Source organism: Ambystoma mexicanum, chromosome 14 (genome assembly GCF_040938575.1).
Source record: "Ambystoma mexicanum isolate Mex_15411 chromosome 14, UKY_AmexF1_1, whole genome shotgun sequence".
Taxonomy (NCBI): domain Eukaryota; kingdom Metazoa; phylum Chordata; class Amphibia; order Caudata; family Ambystomatidae; genus Ambystoma; species Ambystoma mexicanum.
Window position 1 is genome coordinate 170,851,920 of NC_090940.1, and position 23,605 is coordinate 170,875,524.

A 23,605-nucleotide genomic window follows, 5' to 3' on the forward strand; every position below is an offset into this window, starting at 1 on the left:
AAGGAGGGACATATATCTCCACTCAACTCTATCAAAAGCTTTTTCCGAATCCAGCGACAGGACGCATGCATCGAGATTCAAGTTTTGGGCAAAATGTACCAGGTCTATTGTTTTACGGATGTTATCCGACCCTTGTCTGCCCCTTATGAAACCCACCTGATCCCCATGGACTAGCTTCTGCATTATCCCCTCCATCCGCCTACCCACCACCTTGGCCAGAATTTTGACATCGATGTTTAGCAGAGATATAGGCTGGTAGGATGAGCACTCCCTCGGGTCCTTCCCCTCCTTGGGTAGAACCACTATAATGGCTCCCATCATGGAGTCGGGGAGAGTATCCCCCTCCAATACCGAGTTTAAAACCTTAGCCAGGTAGGGAGACAAGGATGAGCGGAACCTCTTGTAAAAATAAACCGAACAGCCATCTTCCCCCGGGGAAGTCCCCACCTTCATCCCGCTAATCGCCTTCTCCACCTCTTCCTCGGTCACCCGGCCCTCCAGCCCCTCGGCCAACTCTCGGGGAAGGGACGGTATCTGTATGGAGTCGAGAAACTCCTCGATCTGGGCATCACCCCCGTCATATTCCGAGGCGTATAACGACTCGTAATACTGGCGAAAAGCTGCACTTATGTGGGGGGTGTCATAACCTAGTGTTCCCCCACTGTCCCTCACCTCTCACCATCCTACTTCTCTGGACCTCCATCAATTTCCAGGCCAGTATCCTATCCGCCCTGTCCCCCTTCTCATAGTATCTTTGTTTGACCATTCGGGGGCTCCTCTCCGTTTTGTGGAGGAGCAGGTCTTTTAATTGGAGCCTATAATCTTCCAGAGTGGCCACGCGGTCCTGGTCCAGTGCCTGTACTGGGTACCCCCCTGGTTGGAGGCATGCTATCTGTTCCCCACAGAATTCTCTCCTGGGTCTCCCTCTCCCTCTTCTGTCGAGAACCCATTTTGATGAGTACCCCTCTCAGGGTAGCCATAAAGGCGTGCCAGAGGGTGTGCGTGCCCACCACCCCATTATCGTTGAGCTCAAAGAACTCTGAGATGGCCTCCAGGACCGTCTGGGCGTGTACCTCGTCTCTCAATATGGCGTTGTTACATCTCCAACGTCCCCTCCGTTCTCTGCTCCAGTCCTCTGCCAAGGTGATTCTGACCAGATCGTGGTGCGACCAGGGTACGGGGTCTATACTGTAACCCGCTGTGTATGGGCGTAGTGTCTCATCCACGAGAATATGGTCTATCCTGGAGAAGGCCTTGTGAGTGGAGGAATAGTACGAGAATGAGGGGGTGCCCGTCCGGGGGGTAGGCATCGTGTCCAACAAGCCCAGGTCCTCATTCACCCTCTGAAAGCAGCAGGACACGTTTTCTTCTGCAGGCCTAGGGTTTAATGCGCCCACCCGCTGTCTGTCCCTGGCTGGGTCCAGGACCATGTTAAAGTCACCTCCCACCATCAATGGGCCCTGGACAAAAGTTTTCAGCCTTTCCCCCACTCCCTCCCAGAATTGGGCCTGGCCCTCGTTTGGAGGATATATTGCAGCCAAAGTTATGGGTGCGCCCTGCAGAGAGCCTCTCACCAGGAGGTAGCGGCCTTCAGGGTCTCTGATGATGGAGTCTTTCTCAAATCCCAAGCCTTTGGCCAGCAGGATCGCGACCCCTCTTTTCTTTCCTTTATGGGATGCATGGAATATCTCCTCTATACCGCCCCCCCGCCTCTTGGGCTCCCTCCCCCTCGCCCAGTGCGTCTCCTGCATGAAGAGTAGGTCCAGCTTAGCCCTCTTAAACTCTCTGCTGATTAGGGATCTTTTCGTGGGGGTGTTGAGGCCCCGCACATTCAGGGTCCCGACCCCCAGGGCTGGTCGGTCGTCAGCCATGATCGTTGTCTCCTTCCCTCTTGGTCACCAGTGTCGCGTGGTCGCTCCCCCCTTGCTTTCTAGGTTTCCCTGCTTGAACCTTTTTAGAACATTTCCCCAACTTGCTTCCCAACTCATTCCCTACCCCGAAAACCCCAACTTGTGTACGAACCCCCACCCCCCTCCCAGGCGTCCAGCCATGTAGTCCCTCCATTCCTGGATGTTTGGCTGGACCACCAGCCGGTTCCCATCGGCCAGGCACAGATAAAGCACATTAACTTGAGACCCTCCCCCCAACTCTTCCCCCCCATCCGCACACCCCGGCTCGGGTATTGCTTGCGGAGGAACCGGAGCTGCTTCCCCCCCTCCCGATTGTCTGGACCCGAACCATGTATGGTCCAGGCTACTCCCACCACCCCGTGGGCGACCGTTCCCCGAGCCCAGGATGGAGTTTCACACTGCACCCGTGGTCGTGACCCCCCCCCCGCCCCCCCTTATACTTGCGGATAGTAAAGTTGCGACCATCGAAGCGTCCCCAGAGTCCACCTGTTGTTTAGACCCGATGATTCTCATGGGGTCACCGTTATCACCCCTCCGATTCGGCTCGGTCTTCCTCCATTGGAGCCGGTGGTGTATTCAATTTCTTGAACTTCCTAGCGCCGGTTTTCCTCCTTCTGGGGTTGGACTGACTGGGGGTACCCCTGCTCAGCGCATCCGGGCCAACTGGGCCCCCCCTGGGGGTGGGATCACCCACGTAGTCTTGAATAGCGGCCTTAATGTCCTCTTCCGTTACCAGCGTTGTGCGTTGGCCTGAGTATTCAAAGGACAGGGAGAAAGGATATCCCCATTTATAACGAACGCCTTTCTCTTTCAGAAGTTGTGCCAGGGGGCGGCACATCCTTCGTTTAGCTAGAGTGTTAGCTGAGAGATCTTGAAAAATAGAAATTTGGGCGCAGTTATAATTAATCGTCCCTGCTTTCCTTGCAGCATCCTGAACTTTGGCTTTGTCGGTGTAGTAGTGGAAGCGTGCCAGGACCGATCTGGGGCTCCCCGACCTTCCCCCGCCTCCGTGCACCCGGTCAAACATGAGTTCCGTTGTCATTTCTTTGGCGAACAGGAGGGTGATGATGTCTCTCACCACTCTTGTCAGCTCTCTCTCCGTTTCGCCCTCTGTTTCCAGAATCCCAAAGAACCTTAGATTGTTCCGTCTCTCCCTATTTTCATAGTCGTCCATTAGCCTGGCTCTCTCCTCGACCCTCTTTTCCAGAGCCGTGAGCCGCATACCGAATTGAACCTCCTGAGATGTAGAGGACGATTGATAGTTTTCCACTTGTAGGACTCTGTCCTCGATTTTGTCTACTCTTTGGTCTAGCTTCTCGAACTTCTGGGCGATATCCAATCTCATTTCTCTAATCTCCTGGAGGATGGAGGCGAAGCCTCTTTCCATTGTCATTGCAGGTTGGCTAGCGGGTTCTGGTTGGGCTATGTTTCCGGAGAGAGGTGGGACCTCGGGAGCAACCTCTGTTTCTTGAAAGCGAAACGTTTGTAGGGTCTTCTTCCAGCTCATGGGGTGTTTCTGGCTTCCCACTACAGGGTCCGCTGTGGTCTGGGGGGGACCCGTGTCGCCCCGGGGTCGGGCCGTCGGGCGTCGCACCAGTGGTGTTTCTGGGCGGCGGGTTATCCCCCGCAAGGGGCTTAGCAGCCCACCAGGCGGGCACTCGCCCCGCCAGCCGAGGATGGGGGCCTCTCACCTGGGTCGCTGGCCACCTGCGGTTTCAAGATGGGCCGTGGGCCCGCTGAGATCAAAGACGCCAAAAGCGCCCCCCCAATTCGCAAAAAGCCTGTGAGGTCCTCCTTCAGTCTATGAGGGCGCACTGATCCCCAGCTGCGCTGTCTGTTTAGGTTTGGTTAACCCTTGTGGGAGCGTTACGCCATCCCGGGGACGTGCCGATGTGCATTGCTCGGGTGAGGTTCGGAGGATCAAGCTTCTACTCCCAAGGGGGATGGGATAGTCCCCCCAGGCGGGCACACGCCCCGCCGGCTGCTGGCGGGAGCCTCTCACCTGGCCTGTTGAGTCACTGTAGCCACCCAGGGTTGTCCCCCCCCCCCCAGGGTCATCTGCTGTGAGGCGGGTCCACACCCTGCCGTGTCCACGGAGCACTGTTGCGGGTCCGGGTGGGGTCCTGGTCGAAGGATCCTGGTCGAGGCCGCTCACCCCTTGCGAGCCTCTGGGGCAGTCCTGTGTGCTGGGGAGCCCCGAGTGGGTTGGCGGTGTCGGTAGTTTCGGCCCCCGTATGAGGGGGGCCGATCCGCCACTATCCCGAGGCGCTGCCGTGCCGCGGGGATCCTCTCTTGGGCCTCTTCTGGCAGGGTCCAGCCCCCGACGTTGCTTTCCTTTACCCCGCGGGGCCGGGCCTTCTATTTGTGGTCGAGCGGGGGGGAGGGGGGCCCACCGCTACCCCGGCACTCGCCTTCCACCCCCTGGGGGCACAGACCGTCTCCACCGCCTTCTCGATGCGGAGGCCTCCACCACTTCTGGGGCCGCCATGCGCGGCGTCCGTGGAGTCGCGCTCCTTCGCTCCCTGAACTCCGGTTCTGCTTGGAGTTAGGAGCCCGTTCCTTTCGAGCGGGGGCGTCACAGGGGGTTCAGCCGCTCGTGCATCTCGATGTTTTTGCTCGGGGGGGGGGCTCAATCCCCAAAATAGGCCCAGCCTCGGCGGGAACACCGCAGTCAGGCAGCCATTGCCTGTGCGCCCCCTGGTGGCCTCCTCACCTCAGCCTTCTAGTTGATTGCCGGCTGAACTTGGATGTCTACATTAAGGGGCTCGAGGCTAAAATTCACCAGATAACGGAGGCGATCTTACATTTTGCAAAAGAGAACACTGGTTACTCCAAAAGCACTGCATTGTTGCTGTACAAGACTAAAATGTACCCGGTGTTACCATATGGTGCAGAGTTATGGGCCCAATACTCAGCCTATTGTTGATTAGCAAACCTAATCTTTACTTAAAAGTGACACGTGCTACCCAGGCTCACTTCTACATTTGAATGGGATACTACTCCTGATTGATATTATCAGTTCTAGGCACTTGTACATCAACCAAATTTGCAACCGACTGGGCATTTGTTCCAACGGATCTGCATTATTCCGGATTCACAGGAGTCGCCTCAACTTACTTCTGTATTAAAGATAAAGATATATAATTAATTCCGTGGTCTCATTGGAAGTGGTGAGAGCCCATGTTGGGATCCCCAAGTAGCTCTGCTTTTGTAGATTATGTGGGTGTGATCACTTAGAAACCGTGAGGAATGTCCCGGGAGTAATTTACCATTTTACTAAATTGTGAGTGCAGATCAAATCTATCTTCAATGTTTTATTATAATATATGTTATTCTGGATCCAGTTCTTGCTCTCCTGACTATGTTAAACCTTTTTGGCTTACTACGATGGTATTACGATGGGGATGCCATACTTTTAGCTTAATCAAGGATGATGCTGGATTTTTTTTTATTCATTGTTGCATTGACTTCAGTCCACCAAAACGGCTTATGTTAAATCATGCTGCTTACTATGATGGTTATATAGTGGGATTAGTCACTTTTAAACATAAATGAGGATGTCGATTGTATCCATTTGAATAGTATATTTTAATACGATTGTTCCTAATAATTTTTAATTGTTAACTTTTAGTTGTCGGTGTAATGTGTCTTTGGGTAAGGTACAATAAAGCCAGTATGAGCTGTATTTTGTACCAATAAATAATAAAGAAAATAAAAATAAAGTATACCAATAAAAGCTTATTGATGATTACTATATACTTTCAAAATTCTTGGCTAAAACGAAAGAACGGAGATCGGCTTTTCACTACTGGCACAAGCAACTACAACACACTGTGGAGGTTGGAGCAAAAGCAATGATGTAAAAATGCATTGCAGATGCTTCAGAGTCTGCTAAATTGGAAGATGTGAAGGAATGAAGTATAACACCGCTTGGCCAGCTTTGACAGAATTAAGCTTTGACCGAATTCCCAGATTCTCATATTGACGTACAGCTGCTGTCAAGCTAAGGACCACAGACTTTAAATGCCATAGTATTGACATTTCTGTAATACACACATTTCACTTTAAGAGCTCAATGATGTCAGTCAGGTTTAAGGAGACTTGACCCTTAGTAATGACCACTTTACATTTCTTTGGAAGCACATACTGTCAAGCTGTATATGTACAGTGAGCAAAGAAAATCACATACAAATAAATTAACAATACTACTGCTGGGGAACAATTTATATAATCAAACAATGTATTCTTGACTAGAATGCCCTCTTTTATAGATAAGTAGGCGTTCCCAAAGGGAGGAAAGAGTAGGATCCTGCAGGCTTGCCAGCTCCAAGTAAGTCATGGTATGACACCTACTTAAGTGTTTCAGGTCCAATCTTTCAAAGTCCCCGCAATGATTTCTACACAAACAGTAAGACTTTGCTTTCAGGCAGATTTGCCTACTACTGCTTTACAGTATACGAGCAAGCAGGAGCGTAATATTACCAACACACCCCTGCTACATCCACTGCAGACTATAATCAATTGACCAGCATAACACTGATGCACAAGTGCAAAGCCTGTGCGTCAGAAACAAAGAAGATCTCAAACCTAAAATCTGACTACTTCCGGCAACAGTGATGCTCGCAGTGGGTAGAGCTGCTCAAAGGGGCTTTGACTCGCCAGACAGTGAATGTGGAAAGTTGTATATGGGTCCTGCAGGAATCCGAACCTCCAAGTTGGTGGTAACTCTCTAAACTGCAATTATAGATGTAGAAAGCTCAGGTGGGCGAAATCTCCCAACTAAAACGGTCAAATAAAACAATGACGACCGCAGCCACGCCAAAGGGCTCAAACAAGTGACAATAAGAGGGGGAAAGAGATTGGGGAATGGAGAAGGTGTTTGGAAGAAATCGTATGCACTCCCAAACCATCCCGGGATACCACAGGCACCACAGGACATGCGCTAAGGTAGCCCAACCAGCAGCAGCTACTGTGGAGTGGGCTACCCAAGTGCCCTTCTCACAAGAGGACAGACTGTTTGAAGAGAGGTGGATGATCCAGTGCCAAGGAGAAGCCTGAAGGTGAAGAGCTTCCTTTTCCAAAACGGACCTGTGGCAGGAGAGTGACATCATATTAGCTGCCTCCAAAGTTACCCGAATGAGGGGCAGGCAGACATTGTCCATTTAAGACAATGCTGAATGTTCTGAAACCCAAGGTCTGGGAAAGACCTATGGGGAATGTTGATGAAACGAAAGGTCGGTGTATGGCCAGAATTGCACAAGGTACTGCTGGGGAAATGGCTCAGCGGGTTAACGCTTGTTGTTTTGATCCATGCTTGATCTGCAGGTGCGAATCCCAGCAAAGCCAACTCAGCCTTTCATCCTTGCGATGTTGATGAAGGAGTATCTTTTTCGATTGGGTACTAATAGTAATATATGTACATATGTCCAATGTATGTAAAGTGCTTTAGATTAAGGCGCTGTATAGAACAACAACGAAATTATACTGCATTGTGCACTATACTCAGAGTGGCAATTAGAAGCAAAAGGAGAGTCTAAGAGAAGGAGTCTGATATAAAGAACCACAGAACTGGAAAGTTGCAAGAGGTCTTCAGAGCAAGTGGAAACAGGAAAACTGGAAGCTTCAAGATCAAGTAAACACTGGTAGAGCGCATTCCGAGGATAAACTGTGTTTTGCTTTATTAGCTTTGGGATTGACATTACAAGATAAGGGTTGATGAACTCTTGGTTGGCCAACCTTGGACATTTTGTTTTTGAAGCTTAGGCAGACAGGAGGCTAAAGGACTCGTTAACATTAGGTTTTAAAACTTTCTATTCGACACACTTTAGGAACTTTACTTTGAAGAACTGGGTATGCCAATGAGGGACAACGACTTCTAAGAGCAGGGTTTTGGAACTTTTGGGATTTTAACGATCTCCAAAGGTGTTGGACACCTGAAACAAGTCCTACCCAAGCTGACATGGTTCCCTTCAGATACTTCGTTGTCAATTGTAGTCTATACCTCCAGATCCAACATGTGTTGTGGTTAAACCTTTTCCCTGAAACAATAATCAATACATTATTCATTTAAACCAGAACCATAATGTGGCATGCACGTCATTACAACAGACCCCTAAATGATCAACCTTTAGCGGGTTTACCGAGAACAATAACAGCAGTTACACAGTGGGAAAATCTTGGGCAGGGCAACATTTAAAGCAGTAGAGATCTTAAGATGGTCAAAATACACGATTATGGAATACTACAATCAAGCAACAACTTTCACCTTCTCAGCACTCATTCTTACCTTTTTTGCCTTTTATTTTCCTGCGCTTGTTCTTTCGTTCTAAACTTGGGATTTCTGGAGAGCCATCCTAGTCAATAAAAATGCATAGTAAGGTATCTTAGATAGAACCCCAATTAACATCTTCCCCCGTGTTCAAAGATATGAACATAACACCCAGTCCAAGAAGTTGGATTCTACCAAGGGGTGAAAATGAAACTCAAATTCTACTAACCTGCAATAGAAATAGTGAACTGTACACCTACAGCCCTTAAACAAGCTTTTGCCTCAATACCAAACTGACTCGCACACAATATAGAATGTACAAAGTAGGATTGATTCCAAGCGCATGACAAAAGATGCTGGTCATAACACAAAAGAATGGAAAAGTGTCTGCGGTACGACTAGAAATCTTTCATAAATAATTCAGCAACAAACCACTGCATTCAATCAATGATTAAGCTGCCACAAAATAAAAGGGGAATGATCATGAAATAGCTTGATCCAAAAGTGATGGCCGGGTCCTGGCCACCTGGATGACAGATCCCTGGGACTGGCGGGTGAGACACCTTCAGGTTTCTCCCAGTGGAGGCAAGAGCAGGAGGAGTACAAAATTGAAGGGATACCAGAAAAGAGGGAGGAGTGAAGGAAGTATCCATAGGGGAGAGGGAGAGTGGACATGTAAGGATAGTCTGAATCAAAGGGCAAGGCAATATCCAAATCCCTACTAGAATACTAAACCTTGGAGAGAGTACAGACAATTAGGATCTCAATGAAGGAGATAAGCCAGCAAGCTTTCTAGAGTACCACCTGTAGCGCAAGACAGTTAACAGTAGGCGGTCAACATTCACCAGCACAAACCAGCCTTGGGGTTATGGATTAAGCGACGAGGGACAAATACACATAAGATTGAACGACAGCCATCAGTGACACTAGATATTCACACTCTTCCAACCTGGAATAAAGGGATGGCTGAGTAAGACATCCAAAGGCAGCCAAATAGCGCAATGGTTCACAATGTACCAAAATCCTTCCATATTTCCATATTAGTTGTTATGTCTCTTTACATTCCGCCACAGTGGCTGTGCCTATGTTCTACCTATTTTATTTTTAGATAAACTAGCATATACAATCAGTCACTTTCTACAGTACCAAGTTTAGTAATGCCACCTTGGAAAGATTGGACAAAAAAATCTCAAAAAATCTAAAAATTCTCATCTGTGGGCATTCCAAGATGGCTGCAGATAGGGTGGCTGCGTGAGACGGGGCTCTCTCAACCCCCCTGTCCCCCAGGGTCTGTATCATTATCTTTACTTGTTTTAACCTTCCCCAGGCGTGAATTTGAAGATAGCAAGAAGTGATCCTTGGGACAGCTTCCTAAATACACAGTTTGCAACAAATCGGAGTGGGACTAGGAGGCCAGTGACTTGGCAGAGAACCCGGAACACAATGGAGTGAGTCTGGGATCGGTCCACTGCATGCAAAATATCGCCTGAAGGGGAGAAGCAGAGGGAGCAGCTCCGGAGGTGGGCCCAGGCAGTAAGCGAGGCGCAGAGGAAGTCGGAGTGCCTCAGCAAGGGAACTGTGGAACTCTGCATGGCGTGCAGAGCCCTGTAGCAGTAAAGGATCCGAAAAGGTCGCTGGGTCCGAATCCAGTCATGGGAGCACGAGATTGCCCCCCCCGCCATCCTGGGCATCCCCAGAGGATATGGTAGCACAGGCGGAATAGGGGCAACATCCCGGCAATGCAAGCCGTCAATGGGACATGAGGACCCAGCAGGGCTATCGGAACCCGGACCCTGGTGAGTCTGACATCCGGCCAGAGGTTCACATCAACCCCTCACCATGAAGGGGAAAGAGCTACAGGGACCAAGACCACGGCCTTCCCAGGGGTCATTTCAGGGCCCAGCAAACGCAGCACAGCAGGCCACAACATTGACAGCACTTTCGAGGTGCGGTAGAGGACAGAGGTGGGGAGGCTTGAGCTGAGGGCGAGACCCGCTTCCTCTGGGCGGATTTGCAGCTCCCATTAACCCATCTGCGCCGGCAGTGCGGATGGGGAACGTCCCTGAGCGGGCGCAAGCTTGAACCCCCGCCATTTTGCAGCCTGGGCTTGTACTCCAGACTGCTGTGGACCCTAAGTTGACAAGCCGCACTACCTGGGACAACAAGAAGATTGTATCTTCCCCAGACACCTGCAGCATGGCGGCAGGAAGATCAAACGGCCACCGGGTGAGTCGTCATTACTCAGGACAGCGACCTGCCCAATATCCAAGCAGGGTTACTACCTATGAAGACCGGGGGCCACAAACTAGGGGGCAAAGCCAGCAAATAACCCAAGTCATAACCTCTCCAAAACACATCCCTACAGTCTATCAAGACAGGCCTACGGCGGGATCAGTTGGGCAAGTTACACAAAAAGCCATTCAAGGCGCCACAACCGAGTGCGGTGGGACGGAGTGGGCCCGAACAAACGGAAGGAGTGAATAAAGTGACAGTGTATGGTCTGTTGGTTGTATTTTTCATTTGGCCACACAAAAATCATAGAACCTCGCCAAAAAGCATCAAAGGCGGCACAGGAGGGCAAAAGAACAGGGGAGACCCCTCCCCCATCTAAGGAAAAAGCATGTAGGGGGTCCCCAAGATAACAAGGGAGCTGTGACTACTTGCCTGGGGACGAAAGGGGCGCAGGTCAAGACCAAATCCACCTGTTGGGTGAACCCAAGTTCCCCTCGTACCTGAATGGACAGCTCAACCCGGCACCTGAATGCTACTAAAACCTTCGTCGGTCATCAGCGGGCGGGATGTCCAAGAACAAAGGAAAGTCGGCACAAAAATCAGCAAAATCCACCAAGAAATGGCAGGAGGGTAATCTACAGAAACTGTGGCGCAAGGATGTGGGAGCTCTGATGGAGGGTGATCACGACCTGGAGAAATCACTGGAGGAGCGATCCACGAAAGGAGTGCAAACGACCAGATGGTCACACAAGAGGTCCTTCCCTTCATCAGTGCTTTCTGGACTTTGGGGATAAAATCGCAAACACCATACAAATACAAATGAATAAAATGAGAGAGGACTTGTCCGCTTGCAAGCGGTGAAGGGGGACATATACACATTGGAAGAGAGAGAGTAGACACTACTGAAAACGCACTACAGTAAATAGCCGATGACACTCAGAAAATCGCGACCTTGTGGAACACTTGTCGAGGGTTACGCAGAACCTAGAGATACAAAGTGAAGACCTCGAAAAACAGTCAAGGCGGCCGAACAAAAAGATACAAGGCCTGGCTGAAGTGGTGGATGTAAGGACCTTCACTTGATGGTCAAACAAGTGTTTGCAGACCTGTTAAAACTGGAAGAGGGGTCCAGAATAAAGGGGAACGCGTGAATAGAGTTGGTCCCAAGAGGAGTGAACCGGGAGCAAGACCCAGAGATGTGCTAGTCGACCCAAAACAAATATGAGCAAAAGGAGAGGACTTTGGCAGCGGCAAGGAGAGCAGGGGTGATCACACATAATGGGTCTAACTTGCAACTTTTTCAATACATGGCACAAATTACCCTGGCGAGGAGAAGAGTGATGGGCCCGGTGGTCAGAGCACTGAGAAGAAAGAAATACGATACAGATGGAGCTTTCCTTTTAGCCTCTTATTCGATTGGGAGGTGCAGCAACTCCAGATTACTACCTGCGAGGAAGGGATGATAATTCTCGAAATTGAAGAGAAAGGGGACCACGGACGGTTCCCAAAGCAGACAAAAGAACCGGTCAAGAGGGAATGGACCAAGTACGCTCCAAAGAACGCCACGAAAAAACATGCACCAACTGAGCCCCCTGATGGAGGGTCGAGAGAGGAAGTGAGCCCTGCAGCAGAGTCCCTGACTGGAACACCGAAGAGATGACCTTGTGGCCAGTGGATCCTGCTTGTGGCACGCCTGGGGTTGGTGGTATGAAAGGCGGTACTGGGGGAGGGTTACAGGCCATTTTGGAATCGTTCATGGGTCTGGGGGTGACACACAGGAATATGCGGTGCGGTTGCAAGAGGGGAGGGGTGAAGGGGTGGGCGTGAGGAGAGGTGTTGGAGAGGACAGGGGCGAGGGGGTAAAGAGGGGGGTCCCAATTGTAGGCCACTTACCGCAGAAGAACCAAAAGGGACACATTGTGTGAAAAACCTGAATGTGTCACACCCTCTAGTCCCAGAGGATCTGTCATCCAGGAGGCCAGGACATTGCCAGCGCTATTGGATCAATAGCTGGGGGTGGACCAGTGTGGGAGGATCACTTGGATGGGGGGTGTTCGAGGGGTGGTAGTGGGACACTGAAGGGCAATACACGGTATCCCCTTCCTTATGACACCTTTACCCCATCCTACCCCGTAGGATACGTAGAAACTCTACCCCCCCTTTTCCGACATGAAAACTTTCTCACAACGTGAAAGACAACTGACTAACATCAGATCCATTAGTCCTGACATGTCCCAATTCAAGTGTCGGGCAATTGTCGATAACTACACACACCTTATTGCCCTTTCCCTTCCCCACACAGAGGAGAAAGGCTGAGAGATCTAAAAGGACGACCAGGAGGGAACTACCATTGTCCTTTTCAACCCAGACCCACAAAGCATCCGATAAAGGAAAACGTAAGACCGGGAATCGCAACTGGCGAGTGGTGTGACGGATGTCAACGGTACATGGAACCATCCCGATAGCAGGGCGGAGAGAGGCAGTTGCCATCATGGTACCGTCCTTGACTCCTGTGGCAAAAGAAACGCCAATGAGTTCAGCACAGCCGGTGAGTCGGAAGAAACTGACAGTGGACCCGACTGTGTTAGGCCCCATCCTAGAAACTCGATTACCCTAGACATAAGATGTCTGTATAGGGCATCAGCGTGTTCTGCCGGGACCGGTTTACCAAATTCAAGTTCTGTTAAAGTGTCAATTCCACTGGCTGACTGAAGAGTTTGATATAAGTCCTTTAGCCTCGAATGTTCCGAGATCAGAGCTTCTAGGGTGTTTGTCATACCACACGGTAAACCAAAAGGAGGGGTATCTCTGCCTGAAGGTTCATGTTCTTCATAAATTGAAGACAAAGATTTTAAGAAATCCTTACTAGGTAATGGTTTAAAAGTTGTTTCAACCTCCTTAATGACAATGGCAGATTCAGAAGGCAAAGGCATAGATGGTCTCAACCCTGATGACTTCGACACACATGGCATCGATGGTTTCAACCCTGATGGCGTTGATGCTCTTGACCCTAATGGATGTTTCGAAGACTTTAACAAAGCCCTCAAGCGGCTCGATCCCTGTCTCATTTCTCATCAAGTCGAAACCTCAAAGGTTCTCGTGGGGTTTATGGCCTGAGTCCCGGGCTTGAAGGCACACAGGATTTGGGCTTAGTGCTCTGCTTGTCGGCCTTCAACCGGCACTACAGAAGCATGACTCTTGGTCTTCTGTTTCGATGGGGTTGGTGCCTCCTTTAACATTTCTGTCTGAATGCTTCCCATTCAGCACGAGTTGATGATTTGGACAGGCAAGAAATTGTTCTCTCAGGAGAAGTATCGGAGGAAGAGGTGGAAAGCGACCTATGGCATTTCTTCTTCTTCATCTTCTTGGAAGAAGATGAAGAATGATGCGACCCACTCCTGGAGCGAGAGTGCTTTTTCGACTTTTTCCTTCGAGGAGAGTCACCTCAGGACTCGTCGGACGAGTGCTTTCTCGGCAGAGTCGTCGAGGCGGATTTAGTTTGGGGGCTACTCGCCTCTAAATTTCCTTTTCACTCTTTGAACTCCTTACTTGTCATTGCTTGACAAGATCGACAGTTTGCCTACTCATGCTCCATGCCAAGACACCACAGACACACTTGATGAGGGTCCTTGAGCAACATCTTGACCCAGTTTTCGGGGTTGATAGTGTTGATGACGAGACCATCGTTTTCAAGTATGTCGTAGATTATAACTAGAACCGAAGCCAGCTGTAATTATCGAAACGCTAGTTATCGTGGAAAAAGTTGACTGAAGTTAATGGGCATGGCACGTGCTATATATACCAGTGATGATGTTGAAATGGAGACGGAGGTCCTCGAGGGACATCGAGTTGATAGCATCAACGCAGAGCTCCCTCTGCCTAAAAATATATTTCCGAAGCATCAGAGCTGGAGACGAATATATCAAAAGTTGAGGAATATGTGGGAGGACACAATCCATTTGAAAATGTCAATTATATTAGTTAGATTGTCTTTGCATCATCCAACAGAAAACTGCACAGATAACTGGAAGAAAGTTCAAAGTGTAAGAACTTGTGTTGCTTGTCATATTAAAAGAGAAAAACATAGGGACGAGAGAAAGCAAAGGAACAGGGAGGAATGAGAAAAAGATCGAAAAAGTTAGAGACAAAAAGAACAAAAGAAAGGGAAAAAGAGGAAGAAAGAAGCAATGACAAAAAAAGGAAATAAGGAATGGTGAAAGAAGGAAAAGAAGGAAAGTTGGTATGAAGGGAAGAATGACAGATGCATTGAATTATTAGTGGAAAGAACAATGAAGGAAAAAAGAATGAAGGAAAAAAGAAATTAAATGAAATAAGGAAAACTAGGGAAGATGGAAGGACATAGAAAGATGGCAAGAAAAATTGAAGAAAGGACAGAAGAATGGATAAAAAGAGAAAAATAATCAAAGACCAATAATCACGAAAACACAAGAACTATGAAAAAGGAACAAGAAGAGAAAGGAAAGGCAGGTGGAAGATGGCCAAGATAACATTGCAAACTAGCTTTTTAGTCAATTTCAGAATTATATCACTGCACTTCAGAGTTAGAAACATGTTTGCTATTGTCAAGTCCATTATTGATAAATTGTAATTACTTCAATGTTTTAAAATAAAGACAGTTCCCCTTCAATAACTAAAGTCGCATTGCGAAGGAAAAATGGGAAAAGAACGGGATAAAATGCAATAGAGAGGCAGAAATAAAAGGAACACCTCAGCAGGATATTTGTTTAAATACACAAATTCCTTACCTTAGCCACATAGAGAATTTTGTAACAAATGACAAAAAATAGCAAGGCTTAAAATGCAGTTACAAAATAATTTCTCAATGTGCATACCATTACAACAATCGTACACAGTGAAAATATCGTTTTTTTCAAAGCAGAAATAAAAACAAATAATAAAGGAAAAAAGTATCTCTTTAGCATGACCGTTCGGAGAGTGCCTTGGTCTTTTTAAATCAAACTGCCATGCACCCCTGCAGCACACGAGTGCGCGCAAGGACTGGCAGGCGCATCAGGGCCTAGAAGAGCAGTGTTTATGTGGTAGTGGAATGAGGGGAAATGCTTGGGGGAAGGGGGTGGCGAAGGGATGTTCGGGGGTGAAGCATCCAGACTGCCAATACATCCTGACAGTGTGGGAGAGGGTGGGGGCTGGGATAGGAAAGGGTTGGATGGAAGGTTGGGAAGGGGTGAACCCCCCCTCCCAAATAGGAATGTGGCATTTAAATATTTTCAGGGATGCCAAAAATCACCCAAAATAAATATGTCTTTTTGGTAAGCAGCCTTCAAAAAGCAGAAATATCACATAGAACCTCAAATACATTCACGCAGAATACATTCGGTTATACAACGAGCAGCGACTAAGAACGAGCACCAGATGTTTCAGGTGCTACGCACCATAGGTCAGGGTTTGCTCGACTTAGTAAACAGAGCTCATCACTGCTACTTTTTACCAGAGGTTTACAACTTACAGCTTCAAGCTACCCTTCACTGTAACAGGACTAATCAAGCTGTACAAGTTTCCCTGGAATCCAGTAGAAATCCACAAAGCACAATGACAAGATGTTACTAATAAAACATTTGTAAAAAACAGGAGCTTGAATCTTCTGATCCACGGGAATAGGCACGTTCGAGGGATTCAGAGAGATTTTGAATCTCCTATTCCAGAAGGGTGGCATTTTTAGTCATGCTAACAGGGATCAGGTTGGTGAATGTGGAAAGCAGGGAAGTGTGCCTGGCATAGAAAGCATTTAAGATATTATAGGGCTCTTTGTGCCATTTACTCACCATTGTTGCCCTTCTTTTTTTCCCAACACTCTGGTTGTCATTCTGCTCAGTACCAGATGTACAGCTACTGTCGGTGGCTAAATCTACTAAGTTTATGGTGGGTACAACAGAAGCACTAGTTGACGCAACACTGTTCTCCTCTTGTAGGCTCTTGGCTGCCTTCTTATTTTCAAGTATTTGTTTGGGTGACTCCTCACTCTTGATTGGTGATGTAGTAACAAGAGATATGATGCTGTGTTGCCTTTCAGGGCTGGGAGATTCAGGATTTTTCTGTGTTGGAGAATCTTTTGGTTGATCAGCATCCTCTCTTTTAGGGCCAGTCTGGAGTTCTTCATTGCCATTTGGTCCTTGCCCCACCCAACTTGACTGGTCGACTGACATTTTTCGCTTCTGTTCCAACTCTCTATCTGCAGCTTGGTCAAGAAAGAAACCGTAAACAGAGGCAGATCGATCAAGCACAACACTGCTCTCAGAAAGACTGCGCTTCCGGGCCGTTCCAGGCGGAGGCATGGAGATGGCTTCCCAATGGAATCCCTCAAAACTTGAAAGATTTAGTTCCTCTTCCAAATCAGTACCCTCATTTTCATTCTGAACTGGTGGAACCATTTCTATACCAAACCTTTGGGAAATGAAAGAAGAGTTACAATAGGCTAGAAAATAGTATATGGCAATGAAATAACAAAAGTAAATAAATAATCAACCAAGCATTTGAATAATCAACTAGAATACCTATATCACACTTTATGCACAACTTATGCACAACACTCTACAGTGTCGATTATTCTCTCATGCACAGCCAATGGCCCTTACTAAAAAAAAAACATAAGCCTACATGAAGGTACTTGTCATTCTACCATGCCACAGATAAAAGGCCAAGTTGCAAGTAACTAGTCAGGCAGAAAAGTAACAACTTGCATGAATGCCAACTCTCCACATAAACAAAGAAAACTATTTCTTACTTGCAACAATGAATTATCACTTGCTAATGGCAAGTGATAATTTTGTGGCCTGCCTATGGCAAACATTTTGTTACATAAAATGAAAACAAATTCGGTGAACAGCATCAAGTGAAAATTTGCAAAACGTTTTGCACCAAACACAAAAATTCACATTGTACAGTTATTGGTGCATTATAAGGAATGGAGGAATCGGTTATTGCTCCAAACAATATTTAACTCCACTAAGCAAAACATTGGGCAAACTGAGCTGAGGAAAGTTACACATTTTGAATATTAGGTCTTAGTGATGTGTCTCTTTCAAAATTCCACAGTGAAACATGACCTCATAATGCTTCAACATTACAGACAACACTCTTCTGGAGACAGCAATTAGATCAAATGACCTCTTTGCCTCAGTTGGTTTAATCAATTTCAGCTTCAAAAAGAGCAATTGTTAATTTCCAACTGTTTCCCGGCACTACATAAAAAGGGAAAAACTAAAAGTATGAAAACAGAGGGTTATGTATGCTTAATATATCAGTTTAACAAGATTAGAAATGCAGCATTGAGGCAAACCAACCTTACTGACTTTACGTGTTGGATTATTCAGTTTGCGGAATTCTGCCTGTTGATCCCAATATCAAAGACTGCATTGTGTTTAAAGGATGCCAGCGACCGTCACGGGTGAATAGCAGAGTTGGGGAGGTGAGGGAAAGCCTGTGGTATTAATCTTGGCTCGTGAATTGAAAATCGAAAAAGCAAGAAAGAACCGCACAAGACAGTCAGTGAGTTCACAAGGAATGTAAGAGACCGACGTGTGCTAAGGAATATTGAGGCTTTCTACAATATATCAAGTGAAGGCTGCACGCATGTGGAAGAGATGTGAGGAAAGGCAGACCTGTGAATAAACTTTAAGACAAAGGCAGCTGTGGAATCAGCGATACTGAGAAACAGAGTGGTCTGGAGAAAGGGAGTAGCCCACTCGAAAGTCTCCATGAAAGGTGCATTGCTTGAGGTGATAAAAGAGAATGAACTGTAAAACGGAAGGGAATGAAGTTAACCCCGAGAGAAGGGGAGAGAAAAAGCTGAACTTTAAATTCGGAGTCGAAGTGGTCATGTGGTAGTCGGTAAAGGAATCCCACACATTTGAAAGTCTGCGATATCGGAATAGCGGTCTGAGCCCGACTGAGGGAGACCCGAAGTGTAGAAAGCTTGGGGAAGGGAGCCCCGGCAAGTGTTGTTCAACTGTGAAAGGTCTGATCCCGGCAGAGGGGGACCAACTAAGTGTGAAAGGTTGTGTCCAACAGAGGGGGAGCAATTAACTTTTTGTTTTGTTATTTGGAGAAGACTGGAACAAGAGCCTTTAATGTGGAAGAACTGTTCGAGTGTTATAACCCGAGCCAGAGTGTGTCATCCTGCCTATAGAGGCAGCCTTATTCTGTGCTGTCTAAATGTGGGGAGGGGAGCTGATTCAGCCACATTTCTTTCTTTGTTGAACACCAACTTTCCTTTTACAGACATACCTCCTTAACACACTTCATTATACAAGAGATAGGGCAGGAATTTAATTATTTGACAGACACGACCAAGACTGTTTTCTTTATTAGTTGATGGTCGAGATGACTCCCATCCTAATTGTTAGGGAGAATTCTCAGATATGTGCTAATTCCTCTGTACCTTAGAGACCCCCAGCTCTTTTGCTGGACTTTAGGACTTGTATTCTCTAACCTGAACAGAGTGAGACCCTGTTCCCACTCTCGCATGTATTTTTCTGTGATTTGGACTCTGTTTCTTTTGACTGTGAAGTCCGACAAACTCCACAGGCATCGCCTTTGCATTGTGACAGACAGCACCTTCAGTGCAGTGGCACAGGGAAGTCGCTTAGATTTCCCAAAGGTTTAAAATACCTTCTCTTGGTGAAACTACAGTTTCCAAGAGCAGTGAAGTGAAATTGACTTTACTTACAATTTGTAACTTTCTAGACCCAGCACACACCATCTTACCATAGGGTGCTGGAGGGGTTACTTAGTATCCCCTTTGTCTAGTTTCTCATGTAACATTACCCTTTCTACAATTAATGGCTGGTGGCAGTGGTTTACCTTTTACTACCATTGTGTTTTTACCGCAGGCTGCAATTGCAGCTGCAGTAAGACAAGCATGGGTGCCCATTTTGTCAAAATAGCCCGGTCTTCTGCCATTGCATCATCCAATTTTTACAGTTGAGTTTAGGTCAGTGTATCTAAATCTCAGTGTCAGCTATATTTTATTTTGTTGATGAAGATGCATCAGTTTTGTAACTTGCTGATTGAATTTATCTGAGCAGTTGGTGTTCCATATATGAGCTTATCCCAGACTCCTTGGCATTCTATTTTATCACCCTGTTGCTTTATCACAGCTACCCTGAAAACGAAATGACCACAAACTACAATATTCCACCTAGTTTGCCCAGTTCACTGCTTGCTACGCCATCCACACTGTGTAGTCTTACTTTCTTTCCTCTTACGTAATGAATACACAAAGCTAACTGGATGTTTACACAAAGTAGTGATCAATAGTTCCATCCAGTTGGTACATCTACAGAACTATTGCACTTTCATACACTGTAGTTAGCTTCCAGAGCTCGCTTTGAAATTATGATTGCATTATAGATTAGCACCTACAGGAGATAGCTGACAAACGGTTTTCAGAGCCTATTTATTATATCTATTTATTTGTGTCCAATCATGCAACTAACCTTTTACATTTTACAGACACTCATCCGCGGCTCACAAAGTCTTTCGCCTACTCGCATAGTAGATCAATTTTTTATGATGGGCTAGTACCATTTGCAAGGGTTGTTTGAAACATTTACTGAACATTTACTTTGTTTGCAGTAAATATCAAATGTTTCACTGTGAATGGCTGGCCTATGGGTGGCAGCAGTGTGCCAAACATAAATCAGGTTTGTAGTGACATGCACCATGTTACACAAATCGCATTTAACTGTGTCATCAGTTGCTACGGGTTGAGTGCATTTCTCTTAGATCGAGTAGGTAAACTAAGTTACCTGACATGCAGGTCTAGCTGAATTTGCAAGTCCGAATGGTTCTCGCTAATTTCTTATTTCAGCGGTACACAAAAACGCTGTATTGTTGCCCATTTCATGTCTTTGGTACAAATAACTTCTGATGACATTAACAGTATTAGTACAACATTGCTAATCAAATGGGTCTGTTTGCTAATCAATGCTATTTTAATTAGCAACCTCTGCTAATCCATTTTTGAAAACTAATTTATGCCTTGCTACAACATCCTCTGCTCTCTCTATGGTATATTCCGTTTTACACAGTACATTCAGGCTTGCACACAAACAATGCCTTGCTCTGCCAGTGCAGCTACAATTTACAACACAAACATAGCCTGGCCAAATAAGCATGATTTGTGCTAAACAGCATTCTTTTTTAAAAGCTGGTTATTCTTCCATTGCTGAAACCATTCTCAAATGGTAGAAATGAGCCATAATAAGTAATGCTTACATTTCAGGATGTACTAATCAAGCACTAAGAACATTCCAAATCCACTATATTCTATAACATTGCATTAGATTGTGAAGCAATACTTTGTTTATAATTACAAAGGTACATTTCATTGAGATAATCTAAACCCGAGCCGAAGAGAAGGACGAGACATTCTCATAAAGAGTCATGCCTATTGTAGCGCACAGCATATGGCATAATTCAACATGCTCAGGTTAGCTAAACTATGAAGTGTGGCACAAGACACTCTGACCCTTAACTCATGACACTAACACTACGAACACTGAGCTGCAGTATCCACTATAATGTTGCAGAAAAGAGAATCCAGCATTGGAGCTAACTAGATTACGACTGAGTAAATCCCGTAGCAAGCCCTCCAAATGAGGGGGGTGTAAGTAGAGCTTGCTGAAACTTGGTGAGCAGAATCTGTATTTGTATGAAGGGCAGATCAAACCAGCAATCATTCAGATTTAATATTCAGAGCAATTGAAATTTGCACCCTGGTTTTCAAATATTGGCATTTAGCCAATTTGTCAAAATTTCCGATTTTATTTTTGTTCCTATATTTGGCCTGCAGTACATTTTTAATGCAAGTTTTTTTTTTATTTTCAAATGGCTTTGAAATAAAGAGTGGCCTGCTGTATTTTTGTCAAGTTTAGAGCTCGACTGTAAACAGATGTTTGGAAAAGCACAGACTCAAGTTGTGAAGTGAACTTTGGCATAGATTATTACTGCAACATCTAGGGAGTCACTGTGGAGTGTGGCAAGGAATAAAGCGACTGACCAAGTGGTGCCAAAGTGTTTGCTATAGACTTTTAATAGATGAAAACCAAACCTATCTATCCCTAACTCGAAGGGGGCTTCCCAACCTAAACTCAAGAAAACGTGGGTGTTCATCAGGAAGTGCGAGTTAAACAAAAAGGCACCGTCCCGGTCACAAAAAGCTCCTACGCTATCCCTGTCACTACAACAAAACACCATAAAGCGCAGCTACTGTTCGGAATCCACAAGGAATCCCTTCTCCTGGATGTAAAGCATCAAAAAGCCTTTCTTGTTTCTTCAAAACAAAAGTTTAACAAAGGTTTGCGGTTTTACATAACCCAATGGAAAAACAATCAGTTGCAAATATTACTTGTGGGGCTAGGAGAAGGACTTCCTTCATGTTGTTATCGGAACGTAATTATGCCTAATGTTTGTAAACTAATGTTTATATTATGCCACATTTCGGTTAAAATGAAGATAACCTGAACCACAAAATCTAAACAGCTCACAACAAGAAAGAAAAGATTGCGGAAAACCCCACCACCGCGAAGGGCAACAGTCATTGAGCCCAACAAGGCTGGAATTGATTCGGCAAAACAAATTGGGAAACCATCAGATTGAGACACCCTTGAAGCTTACCACAGTAATACAAGAGAGTGATAGAGTAACAGTGCACCTCTCCTGCGAGGTGAGGAACATTAATTTGGTGCCGAGATAGCAGGCCTAGTATAACCTCCATGAAAATATGAATTCAAAATATGAATTACGAGGATCAATTAAAATCTCTGGATCCTTACTAAGACTCTGATATTGCGAGAGCATTGGGAATTACGACTTTGTATTTTTTTATATGCATTTTTTAATTCTGTAACAATGAGAATTGAATCTTGCTGCTGTTCTTTTTTAATAAAAATAATGTAGGTTTCTTTTAAATTCCATGCAAATCATTATTTTATGGTAATTTTCTCATCATTACATTTAAACCATATTTAATCTTACCATACATATATCATGTAAGAGCTAGGTTTGTGGTGTTTCCAAGATGTTAAATAATGCTTGGTTTTATAATTAGTTCCCTACATAGAAACATTTCAGAATGTGTATAGTTTGTGAAAGTGTTTAATTTTACACCATAAGCTATTAATACTAGAATGAGGTAGTTCGAATGATATGTAACCTGAAGAGTTTAATTGGTTGCTTACATCCTGGACAGGTGTATTTGCAAGACATGGAATGATTTGTACATACATGATTTATATCTGTTGTATTATAAACATGTATTCCAGCTTGAAGTACATTTTAAAATGTTACCAACAATAATTCATAAGGATTGTGTTACTGGTAGAATAGGTTTCCTGCAATACTGTATCAATTTCTCAAAGAATAGAAGTAAAACCATGTATTTTTTCTGCACTGTTAGTACAGATGAAAGAAAAACGTTGTTACCTGTAAGCTCCATTTGTTCTACACCAGGATGCACGTTTAACATCACATATAAATTTACATTAGGATAACAGTATCATTAATACAATCTGGAGGGCTATGTGTAGAACTGTTAGTTTTACTAAAGGTACTTGGCTTAACAGCTGTATTAATGTTCTTACTTTTATCTGTAACTTTGGGATTTATTGTACTGTACAATATTTGCATTTACCTTGGATGTTACCGATTTCCCGTTTATTGGTATATCAATTGGTGGTAAGCAATGAGCATACATTGAACACACTCGGTTGTATTCTTTTATACATGGAATGCAAACTGACTTTTAACACATCCATATGTATTATAAATAAACCAGTACACGTTTGCACTCTTGAGAAAGCCACATAACTCATCCCACCTGTACAAATGTATGTCCTATGTCTATGCTATATGCATACGTCTACCTTAGGATGAATGTATTGTTACCGTACATGCTGGTGCTATTGGAATTGTGTATTACATAAAAATCTTTTCAAAGCTGAAAGCATACAGTAACTTTATTTCTTGGACTTTTTTAATGTAATCAAATGCTGGCATGGTTGATATTTAGCTCCATTCACTAAGCCTTCTTCTACACTAACATTTCTTTTTAAAATTACTTTAGCGTTCAAACTCATTTTTAAACAACTATCAATGTCAGCTGTTCTAGAAACTGTATGTTGTAATGCTTTTAAACTTTGTGGCATTTTGTTGC

At 45.5% G+C, this 23,605-nt stretch overlaps 1 protein-coding gene across 2 annotated transcripts in view; it reads right to left on the minus strand.

The window, feature by feature from the left end:
• Positions 1 to 23,605, minus strand: part of ZNF106 (zinc finger protein 106) — a 693,205-nt gene that overhangs the window by 418,666 nt on the left and 250,934 nt on the right. For both annotated transcript variants that reach the window (XM_069638825.1, XM_069638826.1), the window contains 2 exons: positions 16,215 to 16,833; positions 8,197 to 8,263 (listed from right to left, as the gene is read on the minus strand). In XM_069638825.1, the coding sequence (XP_069494926.1) occupies positions 8,197 to 8,263; positions 16,215 to 16,833 (686 nt within the window). The remainder of the gene's footprint in view (positions 1 to 8,196; positions 8,264 to 16,214; positions 16,834 to 23,605) is intronic.